Here is a 25,275-nt window from a genome sequence, read left to right as displayed (position 1 = left end):
GCTTGAGCCCCATGTTTGGTGTAGACATTAATTAAAAATAAATAAATGGGGGCACCTGAGTGGCTCTGTCAGTTAAGTGTCTGCCTTCAACTCAGGTCATGGTCCTGGGGTCCGGGGATCACATCCCACACCCGGCTCCCTGCTTTGCAGGAGGCCTGCTTCTCCCTCTCCCACTCCCACTGCTTGTGCTCTTTCTCTCTCTCGCTCTCAAATAAATTAAAAAGATCTAAAATAAATAAATAAATAAATAGATGTAAAAAAGCAACTTAAGAAATAAACGGAAAAAGAAACGCATTTAGTATATTCGGGGGTTGGGGATCTTTTCGCCCTGCTTGTTTGGTTGTGTTTTCACACACAAGAAATATAGACTTTTAGTTCCAACGGCTCTCTGGCTCTGTGGAGGGCACTGAGTCTTCAACCATTTGGCAGAACAGGAAGAACGGATTGGAAAGTGATTGGAAAAAGCTCCAAAGTGGAGACACATTTGAAAGAGAAGATCAAGAAGCAAAAATTGCAAACTGAGGCTCTTCTTTCTCTGGTTGTGGTTTTTGCTGCCAGCGCCTCGTGCTCCCTGAGGACAGTGGGATGACGACACCTGGAGCCCAGCTTCCCCCAAGGGGCCCAGCCTTGCACCCAGCCAGCTGCGCCCACTGCCCCAGTGGCAAAGTCTCCATGGCCCAGACTCCGGCTTTAGGACCCCTGGGGGCAGGAGGGGGGTGAGTTGCAGATTCCCAGGCATATGTGCATATACACATTCTCTGGAGACAAGGCTCCAGGGAAAACTGCACAAATTTGGGCCTTCATTTGACAGGGGGAAGAAAGTGTGGAAAGCGAGTAATTAGCTTTTACAGTCGGTGTTCCCCTCCAAACTGAGTTTATGCATACAACAGACACCACTCAGTGGGACTTCTCTCAGTTTTCAAATACAGAATGCAACTCACTGGAAAATCAACACCTCTTCCAGAAGGTGGCACAGCTTAGTGGGAAAGAGCAAGGGCAAGCAGGCTCAAATCTACTTGAGAATGTTCCGTACCCTTCCTCAGCCTCAGCTATTCTGTCTAGAAAATGCTACACAAACAGAATTTCCCTGTAGTTTGCTGGGAGTCAGATGTGTCAAGTGGTCAGCACAGGGCTTGGCCTGTGACATGGGCTCTGCTAACTTAAGACACGCCTGTTACTATTGTTAAAGGTAACAATGTTTAAACTCTGAAATAAAAACAAAAAACTGAGATGCTATGATAAGTATCTATGCCCCTTTAACTAAGGTGACAAAGCTATTTAAATCAGGGCATTCCTTTTAGGAAGAATTAAATGATTATTCAGCACAGTATGGGCGATACAAAAAAAAAACCTCAGAAATAACCAAGCAAGGAGAAGTTGGCAAATCATCAGTCTTGTCCTGCTGACGGTCACGGCCTCAGGAAGACACAAGGCATGCTGCTTTTCCCCGGAATTACGAGTAAGCAGCACATCTCATGTGATCACTGCCAATCTCGGGCAAGCTTAGGAAAAGGGACCTGTTCTCTTGTTGCCAGCTTTCTGAGCTCTGTGGCCTGCAGCATTTTTCAAGGCCAGGACTCTGTAATGCGCAGGAGCTCCACACTTACACTTGGGACAGTGAGGACCCAGGCGTGGAGGGGGTGGGGGGTGCAGTGGGGTGGCGTGGGTGTGGCCTCTCAAGGAAGGGTGTGCCTATAAATGCCCAGCAGGGGACTTGCATTGCCCCCTGTTACCACTTTCCACCCCCAAGCCAGTTTCCAAATCACTAGTGTGAACAGGAACAGATTCCTGGGATTACTGTAAAGAGGTCTGGGGCGGGTCCTAGGCTCTAGCTTTGAGCCACACTAGGGGGTCTGAGGCTTTGCAAAACCCTGGGCGGGCTCTGTTGCATAGGGGTCTCTGCCGAGCCACTCACCATGCCTCCCTCCTTGGGTCATCTGCATCCCTCGCCAACAGCGTGGTTTCATTGGTTCTGTGTGTTCTTTTGTAAACTTGGAGGCGACAGCTAGGTCTTATATTTTTTGGCATTCTGCTTTGTGTTAGGCAAATGCCATGAATTAAATAAAAACTTTCTGAATGGTCAAATAATACAATGTTTAAAAAAATCTGCATCTTTCAAGTGATCTCGACAAAGCTACCATCTACCTGGTGCATCTGAATAGGAGGCGGCAGTCATGAACTTGGCCCCAGTGAGATGTCTGCTTTCTCAAGCAGGTTCCCCGGCTGGCACAAGGTGACATGATGATGTGAACTCAGAGCTCTGCCTGCCCGAAGCGTACACGCAGCAAGGGACAACCGTCGCTGAAGTCGGTGGCCCCCGCCCAGAGACTGGCAGGCTGTCCGTTCCACATCGGGGCCAGGTGACCAAGGGTGGCCGGGCGCGACCAACGGACGCAGACGGCGACACTGGGGTGTACACAGCCCCTCAGTGATGACTGTGCCGCATAGTCTTCTAATGAAACTTTAAAACGGCTTCTACCGTGAGATCCTCTGGTGACCTGGTCCAGAGGGTTGATGGGAGGCCTGAGAGAGATGTCTGTGTTCTAACCCCAAGAACCCGTGAACAGGACGTTCTTTGCAGTCTTTGCAGATGTAATTAAGGATCCTGAGACGAAGAGCGCGTCGTAGATTATCCTAGACCCAACGACAGGTGTCCATTCAAGGGATGAAAGAGAGAAGGCAAGGAGGCCCTGCGGACATGGAGGCAGAGCTCCGGAGGGACACAGCCACAAGCCAAGGGACCTGTGGAACCCCAAGAAGTTGTGGGAGTATGAGAGCTTCTTCCCCAGGGCCTTCGAAGGGGGCCTGGCTGTGGAGACATCTTGGTTCTGGACTCCTGGCCCCCAGAGCTGTGAGAGGATACGTGTCCGGTGTTTTAAGCCATCCAGTTTATGCAAATGCCCTAGGAAGCATTTGTCATGGAGTCCCCAGAGCGCACGGCTGTGTGCCTCATGGCTGTTGCTCCCCCTCTTCCGAAGAAGCTCCCCCGCTAACAACTCGCCGCCTCTGTTCTCATCTCCAGCCCATGAAGCATGAGAGTCTGCCTTTCATAAATGTGCATCCTATCAAATGGAGCCCAGTCCTTTCCTGACAAAACCAGTGTTCTTCCAAAGGGAAACAAAGCCTTGTCAGGGCTCCAGACTCCCATCAACGGCATGGAACCCGACCGCCTCACTTCTAACCTTCCCTGACCTAATGTAAACAGAGCTTCCACAGTCCATTAGACTCCTTCGATCCTGGAGACATTCTAAGCACTTGACCACAGCCAGAGGCAAGGCAGAGGGTGCGGGTAATGGTGGCACCTCAGCCCAGCCGCCGCCTTCTTCTTTTTTTTTTTAATTAAAAAAAAATTTCTTTATTTGTCAGAGAGAGAGAGAGAGAGAGAGAGAGAGAGTGCATACAGCAGGGGGAGTGGCAGGCAGAGGGAGAAGCAGGCTTCCTGCTGAACAAGGAACCCAATGTGGGACTTGATCCCAAAACCCTGGGATCATGACCTGAGCTGAAGGCAGAAACTTAATGGACTAACTAAGCCACCCAGGTGTCCCTCGGCCCAGCCTTCTTGGGTCATTCCCCTTCTTTCACTCCTACCCGCTATAGTCCATTCTCCATGATGTAGCCAGAGTGAAAACAGAAGATCATATATTAAAACAAATCAAACTGAGTCACTCCCCTGCTCCAGCTCATGCTGGATAAAATCCTAAACCCTTGCCTATAAGGTCCCCAACTGGGCCTCTGGCTGTCCTCTACCATCAAGTTCTACCAGTAGATTATGTACTCCAGCCCAGGTCCCTGGAAATTCCTCAAAAGGTGAGGAAGACCGGGGCAGGTGAGCGCGGAGACCAGTGCCAGGTTTCCCCATCACCAGGAAGCGGAGATGGGGAGGCACTTTCTGCTTCCAGTCACTCCTACAAAGCTCAGGCCACCTGCACCCACATCCTTTCCCTTTGCCAGTCACTGTATTTGCTGGCTGATCGTCGAGAGACTGGCTCCAGGCCTCCGCCTCCAACAATAACCTGACTAATTTGAGGAGATGTCAGGGTCCATGTGACAGACCCAGTCAACCACCAGCTTCAAAATTCCAGGAGCTCCTTTTATTGCCAATGGCCTTGGCTCCTGTGTCCTCTGCTGTCCATCACAGGGCTTCAGCCCTGACTGGCCCCCAATCCCTTGCAGTTGCTACTCCCTTCAGAAACCTCACACTCCAACTTTCCACCTGATCACGGGCATGCCTTCTGATCATGGTTTCATGAGACCCCTGGGGGCCCCTCACAACGCATCCTCTCCTGGGCCATCGGCAGCCCCCTCCTGACTCATGCCCTCCCCTGCTTAGCTAACGGGTGGTAACCAATGCTTCTCAGAGCTGCCTGCGCATGAGTCAGTGGGGAGTTCTCAGAGCTCTGATCATGGCCCCATCTGCAATGTGTGACCCCACAGGCCTCCTGGATGCTCGGACTGACCACTCAGTCCATCCCGAATCACTCCTCCCTTCTGTTTTCCAGTGCACTACAATCTCCTGGTTTTCTTCAAGCCTCTCTGACTGTTCACCTTCTGTCATTCTTAGAGGCCCCTCTTCTTGCTCCCCCTCCTGACGTCTGGTCCTCCTCTCCATCCCCAGCCGCTCACTCTCTCCCCCTTCACCCTTCGCTTGGTTGGGCAACCTCACGTGTGTGCTGACGACTTCCAATACTGTTGCACTCTTCCCCTCTACTAGATGAGGCACATAAAAATTCAGAAGCTGGATAGGCAGATGATTACTACTAAAGATGGGTACACTTCAGATGCTAGGAAGGCTCCTGGCCTGTGCCCTCTAGTTCTATTCTGATCTCTTTCTGTTCCCCAACAGCTCTGGGGCGGGTAGCTAGGACCACAGTGCAGGCAAACTGGCCAACACAAAACCTCCCATAAACACAGGATTATAACAGACCAAACGAAACCATTATGTGTCATTGCAAGGGCTCAACGCATCAATGACACATCTTTCCTTTCCACTTCTCCCTTGTCCCCTCACTTGGTACTTACTCCCAAGTACTCCGTGGTCAGAAGCTTCTCGCCTGACAGCTCTCCAAGCTGCGGCTGGATCAGCTCGTCTTTGTCCAGATCAGCTTCCATAATGTCATGGTCCTCCTGTTTCAAAGGACACATGGGGTGAGTGCCCTGGATCCCCGGCCATGCATTCCCGGAGAGGTGGCTCCCTTCATGGGCACCTGCCATGGAAAGAGAAGACCTTCGCCCAACCCCGCAACTGATGGGTTTGCATTTCCAAGGGCTTTGGGGGCAGTCTGTCCTTTGTTTATAACCTCTCCGTGAAGATGGAAGGGAAAATGCCAGCCCCCCTCTTTTAGAAGCTGGGCACCTAGGGAGCACTTCCATGACCACAGGTGTGGAAAGGTTCCATAAGACACCCAGCACTCTCTCTTAGTCCCAGTTCTCAGAATTGCCTCTGTGCGGTCCAGGTACCATATGAACAGCCAGGTCAGCCTACCAATAACTACTATGTACCTTCACACGCACAGGCCTTATGGGACACTCAAAACTTATTCTTCTCTAGTAGTTTACGGTCAACAAGTAAAAAGATTCATCAAAAAGAGAAGAGCTGTTTTGCTCTTGGGAAGATGGAATGGGTAGACTTTTCCCTATTCCTTCTTCTAAACACAACCCAAACACCGGGCATTATGGATACAAATAAACAGAAGGGATCCTGATAGAAGGTGAGAAGGAGGCAGACTGGCTAGGTGGCTGAAGACTCAAGGAATGAAAGGTGCTGAGGTCCCTGGGCTTCCTTTGTTCCTTATAGATTCCACGCTAGCAGCCGAAGAAGCTAGCAACACGGCTCCGTGAATGGTGAAGACAAAAACATCCCCCCCCTCCCCGCCCAAAGCCTACTCTCTCTAGCCAAAGGACCAGGAAAAGGATAGACCAGTATGACAGAAGTTTTAGAAAATAATCCGACTCCACAGATAATATCGTGGTGCTATCCTGATCATACCAGCAAGGGCCTCAGGGAGCCCAAACTTCTCCCCTCACTAGGCTGTCATCAGGCACCCCCACAACCTCAACCTCTGCTGGGATGATATGAGAGAAGAGCAAGTAGAAAGGGGACTTTCATCCCTGCTGGGCAGTAATGAGGTCCCCCATCCCCAGGTGAGAGTGGAGACCATGTGGAGAGCCTAGCCTTCCACTAGGCGGTAACAAGATGTCTTCCTCTCCACGCTCCGGTGGGGTGAGAGGAGTCCAGGTGGAGATTCAAGGCCTTCACCGTTGCCCACCATGTCCCTATGGTGTCAGGCATGGCAATGTGGGCCATACTAATGAGGTGCTCCTACCTGTTCTGGTTAGGGAGATACTAAGGAGGCCTAGAAGGCATCCAGAACTCCCATCCTTGCCCTGTGGTAACAAGGAGTGTACTCCCACCCCCCACCATCAAAGTGTGTGAACGGAGGCTGAGTGGAAATCCTGGACCTCTACTTACACCTGGCAGTAATGAGGAGGCCCTGCTCCCCCTGCCAGAGCTGTGTTAGAAGCAGCCAGCTTAAACAAAATCTTTCAATTAGATCAAAAGTCGTCTTCTTTTTAAAAAGACTTTATTATCTGTCAGAGATAAAGAGAGTGAGAGAGTGTGAGTACAAGTACGGGGAGCAGCAGGCAGAGGGAGAAGCAGAGAGGGAGCAGGGAGCCTGAGCAGGGAGCAGGATCTCAGGTCCCTGAGATCATGACCTGAGCTGAAGGTAGACACTTAACCAAGTGAGCCACCCAGGCGCCCTAGATCAAAAGTCTTAAAATACTCAAAATATCTGGGTTTAAATTAAAAAATCACTCATCACACCAGGAACTAGGGAGCTCTCAAACTGAACAGAAAGAGATAATCAGTAGATGCCAAGATCAAGATAACAGAATTGCTAGAATTATCGGACACAGATTTTAAAGCAGTTTAAAGGGCTTCAGTGAGCAATTACAGACATTCTTGAAACAAATGAAAAAATAGGTCTCCAGAACACAGACAAAGAACAAAATAAACTCAAAGCAAGCAAAAGGAAGGAAACAATAAAGAGCAGATATCAATGAAAAGGAAAGCAGAAAAACCATAGAGAAAATCAGTCAAACAAAAAGCTGATTCTTTGAAAAAATCAATAAAAATGCCAAGTCCCAAACAAAACCAACAAAGAAAAAAGTAGAAGACACAAATTGCCAATGTCAGGAATAAAACAGAAGATATCACTACAGATCCTGTAGATATCAAAAGAGTAAGGGATTACTATGAATAACTATACACACATAGGTTTGACAACTTCAATAAAAACACAAATTATCAGGGTGCCTGGGTGGCTCAGTGGGTCAAAGCCTCTGCCTTTGGCTCAGGTCATGATCCCAGGGTCCTGGGATTGAGCCCCGCATCGGGCTCTCTGCTCAGCAGGGAAGCCTGCTTACCCGCCCCCTCTCTGCCTGCCTCTCTGCCTACTTGTGATCTCTGTCTGTCAAATAAATAAATAAAATCTTTAAAAAAAAAACCCCAAAACAAAAAAACACACAAATTATCACAAGTAATCTTAAAAGTATGACTATGAAGGAAATTGCTTCATAATTTAAAAATTCCCTGAAAAGAAATCTCTAGGCCCACATGGTGTCCCTTTGAGACTTCTATTGAGCTTTTAAAAAAGTAACACCAAGTCTGTATGTCTTCAAGAAAGCAAAATAGGAAGGAATACTTCTTAATTCATTTTATAAAACTTTTATGTTACCCAAACCAGACAAAGACAGTACCATAAAAAGAAAAATACAGACAAATGTCCTTCATGAATAAAGATGCAAAAATCCTTAATAATCAAGTTAAAAGGGGGAAAAATCTTTAACAAAACCTTAACAAACAGAATAGAGCAACAGATCAATATGTTAAATGAATTATATGCCATTAATAAGTGGGGTTTGCTCCACTGATGCAAGTTTGGTTCAATATCTAAAATTTAAATATTTTAATCCATAAGATTAACATATTTGTGAAGAAGAAAAATCACATGATCATATAAATGGATCATATAAGTGGGTGATCATATAAATGGATTATATAAAAAGTTCAGCAACATTCATGACAAAAATAGGAACAGAGGGGTAGTTGATAAAGAGCATATAGCTAATATAACACTTAATGATGAAAGGCTGGAGGCTTCCCCCCTATGACTGGGAACAAGGCAAAGGATTCCTGCTTTCACCATTCTTTTCAACACAGTGCTAGAAGTTCTAGCTGGAGCAATAAAGCAAGAAAAAGAAAAAAAAAGGGAATAAAAAGCACACAGATCAGAGAGGAAGAAACAGAACTGTCTCTATCTGCAGATGCCATGGTTGTCTATGTAGAAATCATGTAGAAATCCCAAGAAATCAACCCTCAAAAATCCTAGAACTGAGTGAGTTCAGGAGGTCACAGGATACAAGATAAATATACAAAATCAATTTCTATGTACTAGTGATGAACTTAAGACACTGAAATGAAAATACATCATTTATAATTGTTCACAAAAATAAAAATAAAAAAATACTTAGGCATCAATCTGGCAAAACGTGTATAGGACTTGTATGCTGAGAACTATAAAACACTAATGAATTAAGAAATTGAAGATCTAAATAAATGAAAAGACATACCTTGCTCATGAATTGGAAGACTCAACAGAGTTAAGACATCAGTTCTGTTCAAAGTGATATATGAATTTAATGTAATTTCTATCAAAATACCAACAAGATTTTTCTGTAGATATATACAAGATTATCCTAATATTTATGTGGAAAGGGCAAAGGGACTAGAATAGCTAAGAAAAGTTTGAAAAAGAGTCTGGTGGGAAGAATCAGTATACCAGATTTCAAGACTCACTATATAGCTACAGGTTTAAAGACTAAGTGGGGTTGGCAGAGGAAGAGACATATAGATCAACAGAACAGAATAGAGAACCTCAAAACACACATACATGAATATGTCCAACTGATTAAAATAAAAAGATTTAGGGGCGCCTGGGTGGCTCAGTGGGCTAAAGTCTCTGCCTTCTGCTCAGGTCATGGTCCTGGGGTCCTGGGATGGAGCCCCGCATCAGGCTCTCTACTCAGCAGGGAGCCTGCTTCCCCTCCTCTCTCTCTGTCTGCCTCTCTGCCTACCTGTGATCTCTGTCTGTCAAATAAATAAATAAAATCTTTAAAAAAAATAAAAATAAAAAAATATTTTAGTTTATTTGACAGACAGAGATCACAAGTAGGCAGAGAGGCAGGCAGAGAGAGAGAGAGAGAGAGAGGGGTGGAAGCAGACTCCCTGCTGAGCAGAGAGCCCAATGTGGGGCTCCATCCCAGGGCCCTGAGATCATGACTCGAGCTGAAGGCAGAGGCTTAAACCACTGAGCCACCCAGGTGCCCCTGTCCAACTGATTTTTGGCAATGGTGCAAAAGCAATTCAGTGAAGGAAGGATTACCTTTTTGGCAAATGGCACTAGAGCAAGTGGACCTGCACAGGAAAAGAAAAATGGACCTCTCTCTCATTCTCCTGGCTTATCTCAAAACTAATTCAAAATGGATCATGGACTTACATGTAATAGTATCCAACTGTTAGAAAAAACAGGAGAAAATCTTCAGGATCCATGGGGAAGCAAAGAGTTCTTCTACTTGACACCAGAAGCACAATCCATAAAAGGAAAAATTAGATAAATTGGATTTTACTAGAATTTTAAAATCTGCTGAAAGACCCTGTGATGAGGACAAAAGGCTAGAGACTGGGAGAAAATATCTGGAAACCATATTTCTGACAAAGGACTAGTATCTAAATAGATAGGACATACAAAACTTTTCTCAAAACCCAACATTAAAAAGTCCAAATAATCCAATTAGAAAATGGGCAAAAGACCTGAAAGGACTAAAGAGGAGCTACGGGAGGCCAATAAGCACGTACAGATGTTCTACACCATCAGGCATCGGGGAATGTACATTCGGGCCACACCGAGATAACCCCGCATCTGTCAGAAAGGCTAACAGAAGAAATGCTTATGGGGATGCAGAGAAACTGATCACTCCTGTGTCACCGGTGGGCACACAAAACTGTCCAGCCACTCTGGAAAACAGTTGGACAGTTTCTTCAAAAGCTAAGCCTGCATCTACCTACGACCCAGCAGTTACGCTTGGGCATCTAGCCCAGAGAAAGGGAAACTGATCGTCATATAAAAATCTGTATGTGAATGTTGACAGCGGTTTTTCTTGTAATGACTCAAAACAGGGAACAAGAGATGAAACGAACCGTGGTACCTCCATTCCAGGAGCTCCACACAAACACAAACCTGGAGGCATCTCCGGTGACTTGTGTCATGGGAAACAAGCCATTCCTCATGGTTATAACCTGTAGGATTCCGTTTATGCAACATTCTCGAAATGACAGAACTGTGGAACTGGAGACCAGATTAGTGGTTGCGGGGGGTTACGGAGGAAATGGGGGTGGGAGGGAAGTGGGTGTGGCCATAAAAGGGATCCTGGTGGCCAGGGAAATCCTCTGGACCCTGAATATCTCAGTGTTCTGCCTGTGATATTATATTATGGCTTTGCAAGATGTTAGCCCTGAATGGAACAGGGTGATAGGGGGACCTGCAGTCCTCTTTCCCACTCTCTGCCACACTACAGAGAGGACGCTGTCCTTTGAGGTTAAATTATAAAGATCGGTACAAAACAGTCCAGCCCTTCCCCTGATAGGTACTAACCAGGTAAAGAGTGTATCTATGCGGGGAGACGGCTGGCTATGGAAGTAAGAAAGAGGGAGAATGGGGCCCTGAGGAAGCAGGGGGTAAAGTGCTGGTCCTGCCCTCAGTGTGTAAGGGTGTCCCCGGCCTGGTGCCAAGGGTCCCTGAGCTCATCTAACCAATCCTTCCCCTGATTTCCTTGCCCACTCGACAACCTGTAATTTGGCTCCTCTAAACTTGCCAACAGGAAGAGAAAGCTCTATTCTGCAAACACGTGTACCCCGTCCCTGTTTTCAAACTAACTTCTCGTCATTCTGGATGCCCCAGTTGTTTGTGAATTTGATTTACCCGAGTCAGTTTCCAAGGGATCTGAAGGCTCACATTCCTGTGGGGCCTGCCTCTGGGCAGGGCTGCTGCAGGAGGACAGGTTGTGTCCCCAAGCTCTCTTTAGCACACAGGTGGATAATGAATGCTGTCTGCCGCAGTACGACCCAGCACGGGCTGTCTCAAGAAAAGGGGGTTGGGGTTATTCTAGGTGGTCCCCGAAGGAGACCGAGAGGCTGGCCCCAGACCAGCACACAGTGCTCTGACCACAGGCCCACCGAGGAACCCCCCTTACACTGATTTCTGTGGTTCTCTGCGTCTTAGCCCTCCCAATGGCTCCGTGGAGATTCCTTTTTCTCCACCTATTCTGTCTCACCCGGAGACTGAGCCTGAGAGAGTGGCCAGTCCACAGTGACAGGCTGGCCTGGAGGCCAGAGTCTAGACTTAAAGCCGAGGGCAGCGCCTTTCTGCCCAGATCTTTCTGACTCAGCCACTTGGGACCCGTGGAGAAGACTGTGTCTGAGGAGGCCGCAGCTGATCGGACTGGGTCTCCTGAAGCCCAAGGGCCCCCACACCAGGCTGAGATGGAGCTCAACAGTGCAGAGAGCAAAGAGCAGAGCCGCAGTGGCATTCTGGAACCCTTGGTCTCATCCCTCTCCTTCCCATCCCGTCGAATCCCAAACAGAATCTGCCCTTGTCCTGCTAGAACACCAGGTTCACGGGCACACAAACCCCCCCATCCTGACTCGGCTGCTGCCGCCTTCTTCCCCTGCTTCCCCGAGCCTGAAGCTCGGCCAAGGGCCTGTGCAGCCGCCATCCTGAAATTTCACTTGGGGCTCCTTCCCGGTAACGCTATCTGAGAGACCCTGACTGGGGTCAGCCCCGGTACAGCTAGGTATGAGCTATGGTGTGGCTGTGGGCTTAGCATTTAGTTTATTAAAATGCCAACATCTCAGTGATCAAATAGTGTGTGTATTATGGGATTATTTTAGGAAAACGACTGCTCTTTGTGAACAAAAGCGGCAGGCTCTGTGGTCAGAGTGAGTGACAGAGAGCTCTGGGTGGCAGGGGTAGAATTTCAACCCCTTTCCAGGGGCCCAGGCCTTGGAGGCACGGGCAGGAAATGGGCATATGAATCACAGTTTCACGGAGGGACTGGGGATACATCACTTCCCTGCCAGGAGCATAAAAAACTAAACAAATGTCCACATTCCATTTCGATGAAAAAATAATCAGTCCGGCTCACCTCAGCCAATGCCCGCTGGAGTTCGTTCCTTACCCTGGACAATAAGCACGTCTGGAAGACACTATGCACCCACTAGCGAGTACTTCTCACCCAAGTTAAAGCCTGATTTATTAACTCACTGCAAAACTAGGAAGAAATTCACTGAAATATTTATTCAATATTCTTTTTTAAGTTAAAACAAGTTAGAGCTTTCTTTCTTTTTTTCTTTTTTAATTACAACTACTTGAGAGTTAAATTTGTTGATAACTGATAGGCCCTCCCTAACGTCTAAAAACACAGGGCGTTTTCTGCATTTGGTCTCTAATATGGACAGCTGCTAATGAAAGGAAACTCGGATCGCAAGGGTTCCTGGGAATGTAGGGCCAGAGAAAGCACCAGGGCACCATGGCCTATCTGCTGACCCCCTGGAGAATTGGCTTCCTTTGCCACAGCTGCTTATGGACAGCACGTGAACGATACTCGGTGCTTGCAGGAATACGATGTTAGAGCAGAACGCGTGAAGGCAGGAAGACAGATATGAAAATCATTATTCAATTGTCAGTTCTTGGTTAGGAAAATTTTCTGCTGAGGGTGTCATTCGGAATGACAGGGGTCTTGTCGGCGTGTCTCAGTTTCTCCATCCAGTGAATGAGTTCATCTTGCTGCCGCCTTGAAAATCCTGACTTGTTGCCTGAGGACATTGCTTAAGCTCTCTGATTTTGATAAGCCATATACTGCCTAGACCTAGACAAGTCACAGCCCTGGTTTTCCTAAGAGACACTGGTATCAGTTGAAGGGAAACAGAGGCATGTTAGGACTTCTGAAATGTAAAGAGCTAAAAGTAAAATGAGCTGCACGAGTTGAGTTGGAAAATGCAATGTAACAAAGAGAAGCAAGAGCTTAATTCAATACTATTCAATCTGCTTCCAGCAGCACTTGGGAAACTCTGTGCAGAGGGAGGATTGGGAAGGCAGAGGAAAGCACTAGATGCGGTGGGAAATGTAAGCAGAGAGCCTACCAGAAATGATGCTTGCTGATAGCGGGGCACTCGCTCCCGCTTTGATAGCTGCTGCCAAATGGATTAAAACCACTGAGGATGTAGAAGAACTTTCTGAAATGGACGAACCTAGGAGACATTCCTTGAAAATCAGAGTTTATGCCGTCCACCTGGGAGAGACGCAACTACTTACCAACAGCCTCCCCCGGTTTAGCTGGGAAGAATTTTACTTGCCAGGCTCAAGGGCAAGTGGCTGAGTGCGGTGGCCCCTGGGACCAGAAGGTACTGTGTGAAAATAGCACCAGCCACCTTAACTTTCCCCAGCTGCTTATGAATTCCAAACGAAACATATTTTGAAATCTCTGTGAAGCAAGGAGGTGACGGATAAGGAAATGGTTCAAGAAGAAATGCCTCCTAAGGGTGGGTTTTAAATACCATTGTTGGGAGGAATTTTACTAAAATTACTGGTCTTTATGTACTCAAGCAGAGTGTATCAGATTACTAAAGGTACAGCTTGGTGATAAGTGATTACTTCCAGAAATTAAGAATGCCTCGTAAAAAAGGCACTTGAGCTGAGACAAATTTAGTGTTCTAATTCGAAGCTTCCCCGCAGCAGCTTGGTGATCTTATGACACGACAAGATTCTTAACCGGAGACTTTAGATACATAATACTCCAGACAAACCAGATTCTAAGCAGTTGGCCTGAAAACAAAACGAAGGTTGACCACTAAATGCATTTGAAAACTCAGATTCTTCCAGATAAAACGCCGGGAGCAGAATGTATTCAAGTGGTTTTACATACGACAAGTGAAAGTATCGAGTGTTTTCTCCACTTCGAAACAATTACAAGACTTCTACCAGCTATTTAAATTTGAGACACTTTCTCAGAACACTGAATTGTCAATCACTCTTTGTAAAAATAAGGGAAAAACACTCCACATGGGAGAGAAAGGGTGGACCGAGGTGAGCTGGCAGGGAGTATAACCAACAGATTTCCCCATGGCATGGATCCTTCCCACGTCCGCAGCTCTGAGCGTGTGCCCGGGAGCACAGGGGCAGGCGGGTCCTGGACCCTGGAGGACTCATGGTGATGCTGAGAAGCTGTTCTAGACTGCAGCTTCCTCATTCACAGAAGGCATAAGGATAAGGACAGCTGGTCTGACCACCAGCCCAGTTCAAAACTGACCACATGATAGTAACCAGCAAAAACCCCACACCCTTTATTTTCCTGATTCTTTTCATTTTTATTTTTTTAAAAAGATTTTATTTATTTATTTATTTGACACACCATGAGAGAGTGAGCACAAGCAGGCGGGGGAAGCAGCAGAGAGGGAGAAGCAGGCTGAGCAGGGAGCCCGATGTGGGCCTTGGTCCCAGGACCCTGGGATCATGCATGACCTGAGCCAAAGGTAGATGCTTAACTGACTGAGCCACCCAGGCACCCCTTCCCTGATGCTTGTAATTCATTGCTTTAGCTGCAGTCTGCTTGCTTAAACTTTTTATGAAGTCTAAGTGAAGATGTATGGAGAAGGTGGCACGGTTGTCAAAAGCAAGCGTACTGCAATTTGGAACATGCAGCATTGGAAGAGACTAAAAGGCTTCATGGGACCAGAAGTCAAAGAGAGTAGCCAACAGCAGAGCCGGGTCTAGAGACCACATCTTATGCAGACAAGAGGATTCGTGTAACCTGAACCATAGTTCCTCCTAAACAGGGGTCCTGTGAGTGTGCTCAGGAGATGGGGGCTACGGGGAACACCAGACCCCCGGACCAAGCCTGGGTGTGCCCTTCACGTAGGAGTGAGCAGGGGTAGGGCCAGCTAACGAGAAACCACCACTCAAGAATGCCCTTGACATAATGAGGGTATTTTCTTACGCGCCAGCAAAAACGTCATGAGGGAAAACTCTTATTCTATAAACCACATACGTTTTGGACGTATGAAGTTCTACATGAACTTCAAAGACCTCACCGAGGGACGCCTGGGTGGCTCAGTTGGTTAAGCAGCTGCCTTCGGCTCAGGTCATGATCCCAGCGTCCTGGGATCGAGTCCGACATCGGGCTCCTTGCTCAGCAGGGAGCCTGCTTCTCCCTCTGCCTCTGCCTGCCATTCTGTCTGCCTGTGTTCGTTCTCTGCCCACCTCTCTCTCTGATAAATAAATAAAATCTTAAAAAAAAAAAAAAAAAAGACCTCACCGAGTCTAGATGAAGGAGATCTGAAAAGTAAGCCTCTTGTATTTCTCAAGTCCGCAGGATGGGGTGGGAATGGAAGGCGGGAATCTGACTGAATATACTCGGTTTTCCAGGAAAACCGTCATGGGCCCGCTGTTACTGAAAGTCTGCACAGCCAACAGCCCCCTTCCCTTCCTTCACCCAATGAGGGAGACCAACTCTCTTCCTCTTGCTTTCTACATGCCCCACCCCCAGCACGACCCTGGCAACCCACTCACTGGCCCTAGTTCCAGCTCCAGCCAGGCAACATGGGAGGAACCTCTACTCTAGAAGACTCTGGATTGCTCCGATCTAGCCTGGCTCTGAATTACGACATTAAAACCAGCTCACAAGCATTGAATCCACACTAGCATTTTACCGGGATTATGTCATTCAATCCTGGCAACCAGGATTGGGTATTTATATTCCTACTTTCTAGATGAGGACACTGAGGCCTAGAGAGGTTAACCCATTTGCCCAAGCCCAGACAGCTGGCAAGTGTGGCAGCAGGACCCAAACCCAGGCAGTCTGGTTCCTGAACCACTTTCTTGATAGTTAGATTCAGCCAATCACTGTCCAACAGTCGGCAAAGGGTCTGTCATTTCTCAGAGTCTCTGGGGGAGTACAGAGAGCTTCTGTGCTTGGCCCCACCTGTTCCCTGTCACCTTGGACTTGGAAATGAGGATATGGGCAGCACACCTGACACAAGACAAGAATTGGACACAAGACCCCAGTGAGCTCAACAGTAAACTGACCTGCTAAGGAGACACCTATGGAGGTAAGAGAGCATCCTAGCCTTGGCTTTGCCCCCACACTGCTCCTGCCCCCACCTCCCCCTGCTCCTGCCCCCTCTAGCTCTTCTTGATAAGACTTACGCTGCACAGCTCCAGAAGGAGGAGCAAGTGGATACTAACTGGACAGAAAAGAAGAAAAGGAAACTGTAATTTTTGTGTGTGCCCATTAGGCACCACAGATGAACTCCTTAATCTCACAGTGGTTCCGTAATGACTATTTATCCTTCTTTTTAGAGATGGAGAAATAAATCTAGTCATCTGAAAGATAAGATAAAGGTAGGGAGGCTCAGTCAAATGGGCATCTGACCCTTGGTTTCCATTCAGGTCGTCATCTGGCCATTATGAAATCAAGCCCAGAGTCAGGCTCTGCGCTCAGCGCGGAGTCCGTTTCAGATTTCTCTCTCCCTCCGCCCCTTCCCCCACTCACGCTCTCTCATAGATAAATAAATAAAATCTTAAAAAAAGAGATAAAGGTGGATTGGTGTCTGAGTGGGGCTTTGAATGCCACCATTAGCCATTTAATTTTTCTAGGTGCTGGGGGGCACAGAAATGTTTTTTTAAAAGGGAAAGTATGAACGGGCTCAGCCACCCAGGAAAGCAGCAGGACAGGAACTCGTAAACCTGCAATGCAACAAGCCCAGGTCCAGGTGTGCACTCAAGAGAAGCATTTACATGTGTGAGGAAATTCCTCTCTGCACCTTGGAAAACACAAGGATGACTTGCTAGCCCTCAGGAGAAAACAGATCCAGGTCGTACGGCAGTCAAACAGATGAGCTCGGGTGGCACATATAGGTCTTAACACATAATGTGAAATGGAGAAAGCAAGTTGGTAAATGATTCATGGAGCACCATGCCATTTAAGTAAAATTAAAAGTTTTAAAACAATAGTGTATTTGCTTTATGGAAACATAACAATATTATAAAAGTATAGAATCTTCCCTGAAATTTTATACACCAGCTTCGGGACAGTGGTTGATGCTAGGGAGGAAGGGAGGGCTGGAGGCTGAAGGGACAGAGCCACAGCTGTCTGTTATATTATTTTCTGTACTTTCTGGAAAGATTAAAACGTTCCCCAATTTGAAATGAAGAGCTCATGTCTCTGCGTGCCCCTAAGCCCTGCTGTGGGAAGGTGGTCTGGTGGCCACATGCTGGAAAGGCTGGAAGGGAAGGGCCTGGGCCGTCAGTAGGGCATGGAGATGAGCCTCAAGTGTGGGTATGCAGCAGAAAAGGAAATGAATGGGAAGATGAAAGTGACTTTCAGAACGATGAGCTCCAGTTTCTGGAAGATGATGACAAAGTATGAGCGTCAAGGAAGGATCGCAGATCACTTAGCAGTTTGAAGAGCGTGTGTGCATTTTGCTGGCCTCAAGGTCTGCTAATGTCCACGTGTGGCTTAGATGCACAACCTGAACGTGTATCACGAGTGAGACATTGGCTTGAGCACTGCTATCGCTAGGGGCAGTTAGCAACTGGCCTGGGTGATTTTTTTAAAGCTTCAATGCCTCCTCAGCCCAGAATTCATGAGGTTCGAGGGCTGCCTGGTTTCGGTGTGTCAGAGCTTAGTTCGAGTACAGGAATGTCAAGCCCCATCAGTGACTGACTGAGTTCACTTGGCTGCTCTAGATCTCACTGGGAAGCAGCGCTTGCATTCAAGGCAAGAGGAGTGAAGATGTCACTTCTCACAAAATCCCTAACAGCTTCCTTTCTCTCTTAGGATAAAAGCTCATGTTCTTCTCAAGGCCCCAGGTGATCTGACCATTTCTATCTTCTCTGGTCCCTATCCTCTCCCCTCCACATTTCTCCTTGTTCCTAGAACACCTGAATATGCTTCTATCTCAGGGCCTGGATGTCTGCTGTCTCCAATGTCACGGAGCTCACCACCTCGTGCCCTTCCCACTTGAGTGTTCTTCAAGGCACTTACTATCATCTGACATATTATAGTTCCAGCTGCTTGTTCTCTTAAGGTCTGATTTCTCCTGACAGAGTATCTATTTTACTTACTGCTCTATCCCAAGGGCCTACCTAGAACAGTGCCTGGTGATGTTTGGTCAGAGGAACATGTGTCACTCAGGCAATTCCCCTCTACCAAAATTGAGTACAAAATGTGACACATTTATTAAGAACAATCATTTCAGAACACTAGAAAATGACTGATGGCAGTCAGCAACTTGAGAAGTGTTTGCTCGTCGGGGAAGCGCTCTGGCAGCTGGGCAAGGATGGTGAATTTATGGTCCACTTGCCCGGGGGGAGTTCCCATCTATTTCGAGCAGTGAAAACCCACAGCTTTACCAGCTGAAGGAGTGACCTGGTAGCAAGCAGAGCAGCCAGAATCAAGAGAGCCACAGAAAAAATGAGATAATAAAACCTCCATGCATCCCTGACTGACTGCTAAACCACAGACACAGGCAGAAAACCCCAGGGGGCCCAGAGAAAATGAAAAGCTCTGGGTGGGGTGAACTTGCACATTTTCTACTAGTTTAAATGTATCCCTCAAGCTACACATGGTTCAAGTGGCAGCAGGTGGAAATTCTTCCTGACTTGAGGTATGTAAACGTAATCTTTGCCCATATCGCTGACTGGCTGGTCAATGAAGTTGGGAGACTGGGGTGGGGGGGTACTCTAGGGTGGGGAACAGTGAGCAGGGCCGCCATTGGCTGCGTGGAATGGGGGAGCGAGACTGCCCAGAGACCAGGCCTCTTAGCTGTTTGCTAAAGCCGACAAAACACCACCACTCAGGAGAACAAAACATAAGGAGAGTCACCAGGAGAACAAAACACAAGCCAGAGTCACCACAACATACTATCTACAAGGCCTAGTTTTCAACCAAAGGCATTACTAGACGCTGTGAAGAAAGAGAAAAGCCTGGCCAGTACTCGGGAAAAACAAAGCCGTCAACAGAGCGAACTGTGAGGAGGCTTGGGTGTTGGACTCCGCAGACAAAGACTCCAAAGCAGCTATCAGAAAAATGTTTAAAGAATTAAAGAAAAGCAGGCTCAGGAACTAAAGGCAAATATGCTAAAAATGAGTTAAAAAACCCCAGGAAATCTTGAATGGCAAATGGACACTATAAAAAGGAACCAAATGGAATTCCAGAACTGAAAAGCGTAATAACGGAAATGAAAAATGCAGTGGGTGGGCTCCACATTAGACATAAGAGTCACTTAACTGTAAGATAGGGCAACAGAACAGCTGAACAGCTGGCTCAAAGAAGAGAGAGAAAAAAAGAAAAAAAAAAAAAAACTCTGAAGAAAAATGAAGAAAGTCTCAGGGATCTGTCAGATAATATCAAGAATTCCAAAATATGTGTAGTTGGATTTCTTGGAGGAGAGGAGAGAAAGCAGCAGAAAGAATATGTGAATAAATAAATAATGGTTGAAGAATTTGTTAACAGACTTGAACTACCAGAAATGCTAAAAAGACAGAGCTGTAGGTGAAAGGGAACTGACGTCAGATGGTAACTTCACACCAGAAGGAGTGAAGAGCTCTGGAAATGGTAAACATGTGGGTAGAGATACAGATAGATTCTTTCCCCGAATTTCTTTAAAAGACGTGTGACTATTTAAAGCAAAGAGTTACAACACTGGGTTGATAGTAAATATAGACATAGTATATATGGCAACAGAGCACAAAAGAGGAACAGAAATGGAGCCATATTGGTGCAAAGTTCTATTTTACCAGAAACAGACAGTATTGACCAGAAGTAGATTGTGTTAAGTAAAACACGCATATAGTAATCCCTAGAGCCAACTTAAAAGGAAAAAGGCAAATACAGCTAAAAAGCTAAGGGTCATGAAAATGGTATGCCAAAAAATACCTGTTGAGGGGTGCCTGGGTGGCTCAGTGGGTTAAAGCCTCTGCCATCGGCTCAGGTCATGATCTCAGGGTTCTGGGATCGAGCCCTGCATCGGGCTCTCTGCTCAGCAGGGAGCCTGCTTCCTCCTATCTCTCTGCCTGCTTCTCTGCCTACTTGTGATCTCTGTCTGTCAAATAAATAAATAAAATCTTTAAAAAAAAATTTAAAAAAATACCCCTTGAATACCAAAGGCAACCCAAGTGAAGAAGGTGAGAACAGAGAAATAAGAAGAAAACATACACAGAAAACAGCAAATAGCAGAATTAAACCCAAGTAGATCCATGATTACATTAAATGCAAATGACTATTAAACAAATTTAAAAATTCTGAAAAAGAATAAAGCTGGAGGAGTCAAATTTCAAAATCTACTGTAGAGCCACAGTGACTAAAACCATATGGTGTCAGGACAAAGACAGACAGACATCAAATGAGAACCCAGAAATAAATGCTACTGTTTATGCCAACTGATTTTTTTTTCATGGAGGGACAATTTGACAAAGTAGTTCAACAGGTCAAAGCGTATCTTTTCAACAAATGGTATGAGGCTAATTGGAGAGTCACATGCAAAACGATAAATTTAGATCTTTACCTCACACCAAACATAAAAATGAACTAAAAATGGTCCTAGATCTAAATGTAAGAGCTAAAAGTTACAATACTCTTAGAGGGCACTCCGGGAGAAAATCTTGGCAATGTTGGTTTAGGCCAATGGTTTTCAACTGGGGGTGATTTTGCCCCCTCCCAGGTGACATTTAGCAATGTCTGGAAACATTTCTGATCATCCCTACTCTGGAGTGGGGTAGGAGGAGAAGGGACGGGTGCTGTGATACACGCCAGAACACACAGGACAGCCCCCACAGTGAAGCATTAGCTCTTCCAAAATGTCAACAGTGCCGAAGCTGATAAACTCTGGGTGGGGTCAAGAGTCCTCAGATGTAACAATTAAAAAAAAAAAAGTAAATTTGACTTTATTAAGATAAAAACTGTTGTGCTTCAAAAGATGCCATTAAGAAAAGGGAAAGACAGGACAACTGAAACTAATATGACACTGTATGTTAACAATACTGGAATTAAAAGAAACAATAAAATAAAATGAAAAGACCAGCCACACACTGGGAGAAAATAATTGCAAATCACATATCAGAAAAAGGACTTGTATCCAGAATATATGAAGAATTCTCACAACTCAATAAGAAGACAACCCAGTTTTAAAAATGGGCAAAATATTTGAATCGATATTTCACCGCAGATTCCCTAAGAATAGTTAGTGTCATGGGATGAACTGTGTATCCCCAAAAGATACGTGGCAGTCCTAACCCCCAACACCTCGGTGTGATGAGAACCATGTTTGATTTTCCAGGTTGCAGCCTATGTATCTTATAATATAACAACCCTACTCATACCCAGAGTCTGGACATTTAGATAAGGACTCAAGTTTAAGATTCCTGTGATAAATTTCTGCTTTGCTTTTCCTAGGCATCTTTTAAAATAACCACTTAGAATTAAGTCAGAGAAAAGTTAGTGACCTCTGCTCCAAGCACCTTACAAGTAACAGGTGCTTATAAACCTGCTCTCTATCCCCTGCCCTCTAGTGACCTGGGATGGAGAATTGCCTCACTGTCCAACCCAACCCTGCCCCCAGCTCTCCAGTTTCTAGAGTTTTTAAGCAATAAATCTGGTGATTCTACTTCCTTGGGGTGTGTGTGTATGTATTAAAATGGTGTCTTCAATCAAAACAACCCCATGGGTTTCACCTCCCCAAAGTGGGAGCTCGGATACTGAGGGAGCTGCCTATGTGTGGCTTGTGTCCCCTCGTTCAGCGGACCATAGTCTGTATATTCTTCATTCAACATACCAGTTCCAGCTTCTCAACACACTCAGAGGGTGACCCTAACTTGAAATAGGGTGGTTGTGGATGTCATTAGTGAAGATGAGGTCATACTGGAGTAGGACGGGCCCTGAATCCAATATGGCTGGTGTCCTTTTAAGACGATGACGTGAAGACAGCGGAAGTGTGCGTGCCACAGGACAAGGGAGGTGGAGACTGGAGGCACGCAGCTACAAGCCAAGGACTGCCCAGGACTTCTGGCCACATAAGGAACTAAGAGAAAGGCCTGGGACAGATTCTCTCCAAGAGCCCTGAGGGAGCACAGCCCTGCTGGCACCCTAACTTTGGACTCCTAGTCTCCAGAACTGTGGGACAAGACACTTCTGCTGTTTGAAGGTACTAGTTTATGGTGCTAGTAGTACTAGTAGTACAACCCTGTACATGTATTAAATAACTAGGGTTGTTATGGCAGCCCTAGCAGACTAATACAGTGGGCAAGGACATGAAAAGATGCTCAATGCCATTACTTATTAGGAAAATACACATTAAAAACACATTGTCATATCAGTTCATGCCCACTAGTATAGCTATATCTAAAACAACAGACAACAACAAACATTGGGGAGGATGTGGAGAAACGGGTGGGACTGTAACAACGGGCGTGGCCATTTTGGAAGAACAGTCTGTTCCATTCCATCAACAGGTAAACATAAATGTGTCAAATGACCCAGGAATTCCACCCTTGAGTAACTACCCAAGAGAAGTGAAAACGTAACACTACACAAGGACTTGTACACAAATGTTCACAGCACTTTTATAAGGGTGAAAAAAGTGGAAACAATGCAAATGTCTATCCACCAGCTAACAGATCCATGCATAGGGGTATATCTGTGCAGCGCAATACTAGTTACCCACAGAAAGGAATGAACTACTGCTGCATTCTAAATAGGGCTAAACCTCAAAACCATACTAAATGAAAGCTACCAGATGCAAAAGACTGCATACTATTAGAAATGTCCAGGGGTGCCCAGATGGCTCAGTTGGTTTAGTGTCTAACTCTTGATTTAGGCTCACATCATGGTCTCAGGGTTGTGAAATCGAGCCTTGGCTCTGTGCTGGGTGTGAGCCTCCTTGAGATTCATTCTCCTCTCCTTTTGCTCTGAAAGAAAGAGAAAGAAAGAAAGAGGAGAAGGAAAAAAAGAAAGAAGGAAAAAAGAAAGGAAGAAAAAGAAAGAGAGAGAGAAAGGAAGGAAGGAAGAAACAAAGAAAAAGAAAGCAAAAAGAAAATGAAGAAAGAAAGACAAAGAAAGAGAAAAAGAAAAGGAAGAAAGGAAGGGAGGGGTGGATGGAAAGGGAAAGGGAAGGGAAAGGGAAGGGAAGCAAGGAGGGAAGAAAAGAAAGGTCCAGTAAAGGCAAATCTATACAGACAGGAAGCAGACTGATTAACTGCTTGTGGGGAGGGGACAGGTAGATAAAAATTCCACCTACGGGGATGATGGAAATGTTCTATGGCTGAATTGTGGGACTAGTAGTACAGCCCTGTACATGTATTAAAAATCACCGAGTTGTACACTTGGAAAAGATGAATTTTATGTTATGTAAATTATACCTCAATAAAACTGTTCAGCATTAAATAAACAATCTAGTCAAAAGCAGAGATTGTTAGACTGGATGAAAAAGCAGAGTCAATCTCCTGTCTCAGAGAAGCACTTTTTTTAGTAAGAAAAAATTTTTAAAGTTTATTTAAGTAATCTCTTATACCTAATGTGGGGTTTGAACTCTTGGCCTCGAGATTAAGAGCTGCATGCTCCACTGACTGAGCCAGCCAGGTGCCCCTAAACAAATGTTTTTAAATTGAAGTACAATTCACATAAAATATCAAATTAGTTTCAGGTATGCAACTCAGTGATTCAATAATTATATACATTATAAAGTGCCCACCATGATAACTATATTATAGCATTATTGACTATGTTCCCTATGCTGTACTTTTATCCCCATGACTTATGAGAAAGCAATTTAATTTTTTTTAAGACTTTATTTGTTTATTTTCCAGAGAGAGCAAGCACAAGCAAGAGGAGCAGCAGGCAGAGAAAAAGGAGAGACAGGCTTCCCTCTGAGCAAGGAGCCCGATGTGGGACTCGATTCCAGCACCCTGGGATCATGAGCTGAGCTGAAGGCAGATGCTTAACGACTGAGCCACCCAGGCACCCCAAGAAACCACTTTAAATTTAAAGACACAAATAGGTTGCAGGTAGAAGAATGGAAAAAGCAATATACCAGGTCAACAGTGTGTATAAGGGAACTGGCTATATGAATATCAGACAGACAAACAGTGAAGGGACACTAAGACAAAGAGGTTATTTAATAACAAAGGGGTCAACGCTATGGGACGACCTAATAGTTACAAATATAGAGGCTTAAAACAAGAGAACTCTAAATTAGATGACCCCAAACTGACAGAATTAAAAGGAAAAACAGGTAAATCCACTATTAGAATCAGAGACTTCTATATTTCTGGTTTCATAACTGGTAGGAGAAATGGACAGAAAAATCAGTAAGGATGCGGAATAGGCCCAGACATATAGTAGGTGCTCGACCAACATTTGTTAAGTAGATGAATTCCTGCCGAGTCTGCTTCTGGGAAGTTCCCAAAGCTTGATCAACTTGGACGACGCAAGAGAAAACAGAAGAGTTACGCTCACTGACCACAGACGGTGTGGGCCAGGCACTCAGCTCAGGCTACACACAAGATACTCATCTACCCCTTACACCCCTGCTCTCTGATTATTAGAAAAAAAATGAAGTTTCTGAAATTACAACAGAATGTGAACCCCAGGAAAAGTGGAAAAGTGTGAGATTGAGACTGTCATGGGTGGTTGGATTTTCCCATGTTAGTAAGGTTTAGATGGTAATAAAATGTCCATTTAGACAGCTAAAAACTCTTGACTTCACTTGGAAAGAACTTCTTGGTTATTGCCCTTTTTGTTTGTCTGTCTTGTGAAACCACAAAAGGTTATTTTGTTTTAGTGCACAAAGGCTATCTTAAAATGGTTTGTTGGGAGATGAATCTCACTGGGGTGGATTGTTCCAACACAGCAACTCTCCACTCCAGCAAGCACTCCAGTTTGCAGGGTGCTCTGCAAACCCTCCCCCGCGGGGGTGGAACGTTCATCCCTAATCCCTTTAGGTGCGGCTGGCCGGGACTCTGACCAGTAGGCTGTGGCAGAAGTGAGGCCCAATGGTTCCAAGGCCTCATGAGGCCTGGCGGCATCTGCCATCAGCCTCTGGGAGTTCGGTGACACCATGCTGTGAAGAGGCCCAGGGAGCTCACCAGAGGGGTGGCCACACAGAGG

The 25,275-nt window shown here is 45.9% G+C and overlaps 1 protein-coding gene across 6 annotated transcripts in view; it reads right to left on the bottom strand.

Moving 5' to 3' along the window:
• The window catches only part of ARMC9 (armadillo repeat containing 9), a 153,615-nt gene that overhangs the window by 27,070 nt on the left and 101,270 nt on the right, over positions 1-25,275 (bottom strand). For all 6 annotated transcript variants that reach the window (XM_059393706.1, XM_059393705.1, XM_059393709.1 and 3 more), the window contains exon 20: positions 5,020-5,124. In XM_059393706.1, the coding sequence (XP_059249689.1) occupies positions 5,020-5,124 (105 nt within the window). The remainder of the gene's footprint in view (positions 1-5,019; positions 5,125-25,275) is intronic.

The sequence above is a fragment of the Mustela nigripes genome, chromosome 3 (assembly GCF_022355385.1).
Source record: "Mustela nigripes isolate SB6536 chromosome 3, MUSNIG.SB6536, whole genome shotgun sequence".
In the NCBI taxonomy this organism is placed as follows: Eukaryota; Metazoa; Chordata; class Mammalia; order Carnivora; family Mustelidae; genus Mustela; species Mustela nigripes.
Note: the sequence above shows the minus strand (reverse complement) of the source record. Positions and strands in the feature narration are given on the sequence as shown.